This window comes from Fukomys damarensis, unplaced genomic scaffold (assembly GCF_012274545.1).
Source record: "Fukomys damarensis isolate Sample0158 unplaced genomic scaffold, DMR_v1.0_HiC HiC_scaffold_13, whole genome shotgun sequence".
Taxonomy (NCBI): Eukaryota; Metazoa; Chordata; class Mammalia; order Rodentia; family Bathyergidae; genus Fukomys; species Fukomys damarensis.
The window spans coordinates 30,920,675-30,929,518 of record NW_022900925.1 but is presented as its reverse complement, the minus strand read 5'-3'; the positions used below and the strand labels follow the sequence as shown (position 1 = coordinate 30,929,518).

General features: G+C 42.6%; 1 protein-coding gene across 3 annotated transcripts in view; it reads left to right on the top strand.

Annotated features, from left to right (window-relative positions):
• Positions 1 to 3,239: 3,239 nt before the first annotated feature.
• Kif2b (kinesin family member 2B) overlaps positions 3,240 to 8,844 on the top strand; it is a 6,140-nt gene continuing 535 nt past the window's right edge. For 2 of the 3 annotated variants that reach the window (XM_010620198.1, XM_010620199.2), the window contains exon 1: positions 5,540 to 8,033. In XM_010620198.1, coding sequence (XP_010618500.1) covers positions 5,882 to 7,996 — 2,115 coding nt within the window. In that variant the 5' untranslated portion in view covers positions 5,540 to 5,881 and the 3' untranslated portion in view covers positions 7,997 to 8,033. Of the gene's footprint in view, positions 3,297 to 5,539; positions 8,659 to 8,844 lie in introns of those variants that run through there. The other variant, XM_010620200.2, reaches the window with a different exon arrangement.

Here is an 8,844-nt window from a genome sequence, read left to right as displayed (position 1 = left end):
GTGCTTTTAGTAACCTAGATGCTCAGGCTCTGGCCCCCAGTGACTGTCCCTGCCGGCCTGAGTGGAGTCAGGCCATCCTAACTTTGTAAAATCTTCCCAGGTTGTTCAGATACTCAGCCAGGTTGAACACAAATCTACCCCAACTCCTGGCTTTATTATACAAATGTGTCCGCACTACTTTTCCCAGCAAGGTGTCATTTAGTTTGTACTTAAACTTACATGGAATAGGACTCTGACCCTTAGCCATAGTTGTTAGAACATACTTATATATTTTTTCTGTACATGTGTGTATATGTACAGTTATGTTAATATATGTCTTCAAAATATATGTCTGTATGTGTACATATAGTTATCTGGTAATATCTGTTTCCACAAATGATTCTTTAAGGTTTTTGAGAACAGAGGCTAAATCTGTTTTATTTACTAGTTTGCAATTTATCTTAGACCTTGGTACTTAGAAGATAGTTATTAAAATTTGTCAATTGTGTGCTGAATGGAATGAGGTCCTTTCCAGTTTATCCTGAAGTCTCTCTGAGACATCCGTCTGTTGTGCTGTTTTGTACAATTTTGGAGACTTTGTCAGTCCATGTGCCAGATACTAGGAATATAAACACAAATGAGATCTCTTTCTTCCTTCTCCCAACTCTTAATTTTTGACCTGCAGAGAAAGATGTTGATATTTATTTTAATCCAAAATGATAAGCACAATGTCAAAACTAAGCATGGAGGAAGTAAGGAGACAGAACGGAAGGCAGATGTTCAGGCTTGATGTAGGTGGTGGAAGGGAAGTAAAGTGCAGTACCAGTATCCCCATAAATAGTTTCCAAGAAAAGTCCTAATGAATGGAATCTAGAAGGCCTAGCTCTTGAATTCTTGAATGTTTTACACTCTTTAAAATAAATTTTGCCCTGTGCTGACAGGTAGTCCTGCAAGTATATATACAGAGGTCGTTCTTTCAATCTTCTTTAGAGCTAATATCCAATCTCATTGGATTGCTTCTCACATAGAAGTATTATACATCCCTCACTGTATTTCTTCCATATCAGATTAGCGTACCTGACTAGTGCAATCTGAAGAAGGCTTTCAGAAAGCAGTGCATATAGCACATCTTTCACATTGAAGAGGTATAACTGAACTCCAAAGGTCCCTGCTTAGCATAATTTCCATAGCGTCAGTGTGAGTTACAAGCAGACAATATTGGTCATAGAATATAAATCAAACCGAGCCTTTCCCCTCAGCATTTTAACTAAAACTGAACTTCAGCAGATGACTAACACAGCGGGTTAAAAGTGAGACATTGACAATTTTTTGGCTCTACTATCTTAGCAAACTTTATAGATGAGTTTCTGCAATTAACGCTCTTGTAGTTATCCCCAGGTAAATAACTCTGTTTAATAAGCTGGAGGAGGATGGCTCAGAGATAATGTTGTTGTCATAGAAACAATGCTTGCCTATTAAATTAGTGAGAGGATGGGAGAATTATGGCTTTATCTGGGCATATTAAGTATAGCGTGTAGGGAAAATGTTGAAATGTGTGAAGATAGAGATATTAGTTATAATGGTAAAATACCATTCTCATTCTAAAAGGCAATATTCACTTGTTTTCTAAAGGCATAAACTTAGTAATGTATCTCTCTACTCTTTAAATAAGAACTTTTTACCTGGAAATGATTCATTCTGTTTCTTCAAAGGGATTTGGGAAATTCTCCTGAATTCCTCTGAAGATCTAAATCAACCTCAGACTGCGTTCATGTAATGGAAAAGTACAGACCCCCGAGGTGATCAAACAAGCCCAACAGCTGTTAGATGTCCATTAAAACAGTACTACAAGAGTATGTATTTGATGAATTTCTCCTGGGACATTTGTATCTAAAATGAGACTAGAAATCACATTCTCTCCCGTAAAGTCACTCTGAGAAGCCCCAAATTGGAATATGTGTGTAATTAATAAATGAAAAACACTAAGCTCATTTCCCATTGCTTATATCTATCCAGGTAACCATCTCTTGTGGGGCTAAATCTGATATTTGTTAGGCTTTTGAAAAAGAAAAGTGGGGCTTTGATATGAAAAGGATTTATCAGGTGCTTGTCAAGTCATGGCCTTTTAGTAGGTACAAAATGCGTAAATGGTGAGCTCCTTGAAGGTGGGGTTCCTTTGATATAGGAAATACTTATATGTGGTTAAATTCAGCCAGTTAAACATAGCAGTGCCATCTACCTCTAATTAGGGAAAACTGTGCATTTCACCAAATGGCTATATCCAGTCATGCCCTGAGGGTAACTAATTGTACATAGGCCTTCACATTTTTACTAATGCTGTATTTATTCCACATGCAAAATTCGTATGCTTTTCTTAAATGAACTGGTCCTTCAGAGTAAATGCCATTAAATGAGAGAGTTATACAGATGATTTCTGAATTTTATATCATAAGGATATATAAAATTGCAAAAAAAAATTATTAAAATGATAAAATCACCCAAACAACTCTCTTTACTGTTGAAGTCATTTATGTGCCTTATTTATTTATTCACTTATTTATCTACATTCAGTAGTAAAAATTAGGCTTTTGTTTTGTTCTGATCAGCCTAGGCCAACCAGTAAGAGATATTATTTCTTTTCAGAGGTAGTGATATTTAAGACTGGGTATTGAAGAGTTTAGAAAAACGAGAAGGAAGAAACAGACCATTCTATTTAGAGAGCTCAGGAAGAAGTTCTCAGTGTACCAGGCTCAGCATTCTATGGGGGCACATTAAATATGAACACTCATCTCCCCATCCTGGGACGTACTGAACCACAAACCCTAGACTGGGTTTAACATACAGTAATCTGTGTTTGCAACCCTTGTAGTGATTTTGTTAGACCTTGATATTGAGAATCACCAGATTAGAAATTTGAAAGATAGTAATGCATTTGGAGGACTTTAATTTCTTTAGCCTGGCTCAACTTTAGACCAAGTGGGGTAAAGGTTGAAGATGAAGAAATAGGCAAGATGTTAATGTGCCTTCATATGAAATATGCACTGTATCAGGATCGTGGAAAGCTACTAAAATATCTGCAAGCAAGGAATTAATATGGAAGCACCTGAAAAAATGACCGGAAGGTCATTGTGGGAAACATTTTGAGTCAATGTGAGGAACAGCCCGATTGGCTGAGAGATTAAGTGATGTCACAGTTACAGAAGGATTCTAGATGCTGGAAAAAGACTAAGTTACAATGGACTGAGAAGACAAAAATCTGCTTCAGGTCATGGAAAATGAGTACCTGTTGAATCTACTAAAAGCAATTAAAAATACCTGTAAGGGTCACATTTAGAAAATAACCTTTGAGGTTTTTTGTTTTAGTTATTGGAACTTTTTAGGTATACAGTACAGTTACATTCCTCACTGGGATCTTGTACCTTTACATGATGTATCTTGGTTTTTATTTTTTCCCCACACCCCTTCCCTCGCTTCATCCCCTCCACCCTTCTCTATTTACAAAGACTTTGAGTTTTGTTGAATTTAAATTCCTATGGCTCTCTGCAGTTGTGGGATTTAAATTCTGTTTGCCTACTAGCTAGTTAATTGGCTGTATGTAAAAAACTGTAAGAACGAATGAGATATCTTGCAGAAATTATATGAGAGAATAAAACAAAATCCTTAGAATTTCTTTTCTAAATTTCCTTTTCTATGGGCTTGTTAGACAGAAATAAAAGAGCCAAAGGAAACTGTAGACTCTGATTTTTGCACAGCCACCCCAAATCTAGTCCTCTATTGTCTAGCTACAAAAATCATATGATTAGGTGTAAAAAATAGAGCTTACTTGGAAGAGATGTGGTTTTGCATAATTTTGAGAGAGATTTGGATTCTTAAAAGATAAATGTTTAAAAGAAGTCTATTAAAAATTATAAAGTAGCAATGCTTTAAAAGGTATAATTTAACCTAATGATGAGTAGAGGGAGTGAGAACATTTACATAATTCCCTTGAAATGATGGCAATAAAAATCTTATTTAAGGCACAACTTTAAGTATTGATAATTTGGGCAAAGGAAAAATTAATGATCACACAAAGACAATTCCCTAAAGCAATTTTTTCTCTTTCTATTGGCATTCAAATGTACCCCTCTTCAGGCATTCCCAGAGTGGAGCACTCCATACTTGTTAAATGTACCCAGCACTGAGCTTTACTAAATTTACCAGAGAAACGAGCCGGGCATGGTGGTGCACGCCTGCAATCCCAGCACTCGGAAGGCTGAGGCAGGAGGATCACTGTGAGATCGAGACCAGCCTGAGCTACATAGTGAGTTCCAGGTGATTCTCAAGTACATAGTGAGATCTTGTCTCAATGCCCCCCTCAAAAAAATAAATAAATTTACCAGAGCAAAACAACATTAAGAAAGCTTCTAATTTATTTCCACAGGGACCTTTTGTCTAAGAGAACATGGTGAGATCACCATGCTACCTAGTATCCTCCTGTATTTTACTTTTGAACCATAAGTCATTTATGACCAAACTGGCAGTCCAAAAGACAACATGGTATCTAGAGGGATGGGGAAAAAGCTGAACATAATTGCCCCCCCTTCTCTTCACCATAGTTTATCTGAAAGTTGATGTCTTTCTGTTTAAAATAAAACCCAAGTAAATCATCCTGTAGAAAGCATTATAACCCTGACGAAATGTCTTTCTGTCCCTGATGACTAACTGTCTTCCCAGCCCCCTCCACTTCACCTGTAACAATGTGGGAGGAACATCCGTGCACACAAACACACTTTAGGGTGAGGAAGGGGTAGAAGAGGAATTCTCTCTTTCCCGCAATGTCTCTGCATCCTCTCTAAGTTATGGATAATGAGGCTGGAGGTGTAATTACTCAAGGAGTTTGGAACCACAATTACTGAGCTAATCTGGAACAGGGCGATGAGTGCCTCCCAACAAACTCACTTAGGGCTGTCAGAGCTACTTGGAACGTGATAAGCAAGCGTCTGGTGTTTGCAAACGCAGATGCTGTAGCAAAGGAAGCTCTGTATTACCAATTACCACAACGACCAGCTACACTTCACTCATTCTGGTTTTGTAATGAGAAAGCCCATTAAACTAGAATAACTTTAAATTGGAACTGTTAAAGTCACACAAGTTTAGAAAGAGATGGAAGAATTCACCAAGATGGCAACGTTGAGGAGGCTTTTGCGGGATCCTGTTGGATTTCAAGCTTTGAAGCGTCACGTCTTGCAGACATCTCTACTGTCATCTGTTCCCACTTATCAAAGGAGAGCTGAAGTTGAAGGAGCCCTCCTAGGGGTTCTTAAGCTAGAGCAACAGAGCTCTGCATTACAGATCACGACTCCAGGGGAGAAGGGATATCTGCAAAGCTAAGGCGCAAATGTCCGTGGAACATTTTAACTTGTTTATCTTCTATTTTTGCTAGTACATGTTTGCAGTACGTAATGATTACAGTCATCATGCGGAGCTGGTATAGGAACATAACAAACACATCTTCACACACTTCCGTTCCTCTTCCTTCTCGCCCTCTTCCTCCCCGCCCCTCCCTCCTCCCTCAGCCCCTTCGATTTTTGTTGTTGTTGTTGTTGTTCCTGGGATCGAACTCAGGACCTTGAGATTGGGAGGCGGGCAGCGGTACCACAAGCTAAATCCCCAGCCCCACCCCTCGCCCGGGCGGTGCTTTCCCTTGTGTAAAAGATCTATCTCCTGGCATTTCAGCTTCTCCGTTCACTGTTTCACCGGAATCTGAAAGACATCCCCATCCTGTACATGATTTCTGTTTCCCGTCTCTCCTCTCAGCCTGAGACCTGGGACTCTGGCCTTGACACCTCTCACCCCACCCCTTTGTGACGCCCCTGGCCCCAGCCCAGCCTCAGGCGCGATAGGCCAAACAGCCAGGCGCGCAATGCACCCTCGCTCAGGGCTCAGAACGCCTGGGCCTGGCTCGGCTTCCCAGGACCCCTGGAGGCCAGCCCTGAAACCTCCATCACCGACCATGGCCAACCAGTCCTGCCGCCCGCTGCCCCCGCGCCTGTCGCCCCTGAAACCTTTGAAGCCATATTTTGGAAAAATCCAGGTGGGAATCTGTGTGGTGATTGAGCGCAGCGACAAGAGGATCCACCTGGCTGTGATCACAGAGCTCAACAGAGAGAACTCCTCGGTTGCAGTAGAGTGGGTTGAGAAAGGAGTCAAAAAAGGTAAGAAGATTAATCTGGAGAACATCCTGCTGCTGAATCCAGCTCTGGCCTCTGCTCAACATCCCAAGCTGCCCAAGCCATTGCCCCCTTTGTGTCTAACACCTTCTCCAGCCATCGGGGACCAGTGCGCAACCCCACTGTGGATTGCTATGGCCCCCCAAAAGAGTGTAACACCCTCAGAGGACAGCCCAGCCGTGGGAGTCCCCAGCCATCCCTGTCTGATGAGGCAGAGAAAATCTCACTGCCTGCGGGAAATCGAGAAACTGCAGAAGCAACGAGAAAAGCGCAGGCAGCTGCAGCTGCAGATACGAGAGAGACGCGCACTCGACTTGAACACAGGACACCCCAACCTGGAGGTCATGCGCATGATCGAAGAGTGTCGCAGGGGCCTGGACAGCAGCAAGGTCCCCTCCGTGCCTGGCCTGGAGCCGCCTGAACACCACCAGATCTGCGTCTGCGTGAGGAAGAGGCCTCTCAGTGAGCAGGAGACCACCACGAAGGACCTGGACATCATCACTATCCTCTCGGACAACGTGGTCATGGTGCACGAGTCCAAGCAAAAGTTGGACCTCACTCGCTACCTGGAGAACCAGACTTTCCGTTTTGACCGTGCCTTTGACGACACGGCCTCCAACAAGTTAGTATACCGGTTCACAGCCCAGCCGCTGGTGGAGTCCATCTTCCACAAGGGCATGGCTACCTGCTTTGCCTACGGGCAGACTGGCAGTGGAAAGACACACACCATGGGTGGAGCCTTTTCAGAAAGGGCCCAAGATTGTTCTAAAGGCATCTATGCCCTGGTGGCTCAGGATATCTTTCTTCTGCTCAAAAACCCCACTTATGAGCAATTGGATCTCAAAGTCTATGGGACCTTCTTTGAGATTTATGGTGGCAAAGTGTACGATCTGTTGAACTGGAAGAAGAAACTGCAGATCCTTGAGGATGGCAATCAGCAAATCCAAGTGGTCGGGCTACGGGAGCAAGAGGTGCACTGTATGGAGGAAATGATGAACCTCGTGGAGCTAGGTAACAGCTGCCGTACCTCTGGACAGACATCGGTCAATGCCCACTCATCCCGGAGCCATGCAGTGTTCCAGATCATCCTGAAGTCCAGAGGCAAATTGCACGGCAAGTTTTCCCTCATAGATTTGGCTGGAAATGAAAGGGGAGCGGATACAGCCAAGGCCAACCGGAAGAGGCAGCTAGAAGGGGCAGAGATCAATAAGAGTCTCCTGGCCCTCAAAGAATGTATCAGGGCATTGGGTCAGAATAAACTTCACACCCCGTTCAGAGCCAGCAAACTCACACAAGTGCTCCGGGATTCCTTCATAGGCCAGAACTCCTCCACCTGTATGATCGCTGCGATCTCACCAGGGATGTCCTCTTGTGAAAACACCCTCAACACTTTAAGATATGCAAACAGAGTAAAAGAATTGGCTCCAGAAGTCAGGCACTACCCGCGTTGCCTCTCGCGAATTGGACAGGAGGCACCACAGATTTTAGCAAAGCACATGAAGAATTCACCACTGCCCCTTCAGGGGAATGAACTTAGGAAAATACCTTGTATTCAGAGTGATGAGGAGAAACCAAGTGAAGAAATTGCAATATTATGCACCCCACTAATGAAGGATAGGACGTCCTGGAAGGAATCAAGCCAATGGTGGGAGAACATCCGGGAGATGGCTAATGGAGTTAAATGTGATGTAGAGCATTGCATTGCCCACTCATTGTATATTTTGGAGCAGAAAATTGACGTTCTGAGTGAGATCCAAAAGAAGCTGAAATTATTACGAGCTGATCTGCAAAAAACCAAAGTAGAGTGAAACCAACAGCAAGAGACCAGGACTGAAAGGATGGAAGGTACTGCAGGTTCTACCCCTCTTTATATGAGACATTTTGCCCAAATTGTCTAAGCATAAAGATCCTCCTGGAGAGCTTACAGCATCTTAAAATATGCTGCTTGGGCTTATGGTCTTTCTTCTTCCTCTGTATTTCTGTAGTTTGCTTTTATTCTGTAAGATGTGGATTCTCAACTGGGAACAATACCCACCACACCCCCACTCCCCCACACTCGCACATTGAACAATTGCCAGTGTATGGAAACAGTTGATTACGATACCTAGGGGATGGGGATGTCGGCACAGAGAACCACTGGTGCTGCTAAACATCCTATGTCAAGACAGCCTTCCTCATTGAATCTCTGTGCATGTGTCTGGGTGAAAATATAAATTGTACCAAGGCTGGGAAGCCCTGCTGCCCAAACAACCAGCTGTGATAAAATCAGATACCCCACCTTGGCAGCTAGGAATGCAAACTGCTGTGAATTAAAGAGGCTAGAGGAGAAACACACCAAGGAGGTACTCAGTGGAGTAAATTTCATGATACCCACTCATGAATTCTCTTGAATGTTTTGTGTAGACACAAATGGTTTCTAAGATTCAGTCATGCTGGGTACAGAGGAGATGAGTGCATTTCACTGAATGACTATGGCAAAGACTAGAATTCTATTTTTTAAAAATCCCAGTTGAAATTGTAAAATACTGTATTGTACATCCTGGGAGTGATTAAAGTGTGTGTGTGTGTGTGTGTGTGTGTGTGTGTGTGTGTGTGTGTGTTTTGCATAATGAGAGGCTTTGTGACTATGGTGTTTTCAAGGGTGTTTTTTTTTTTT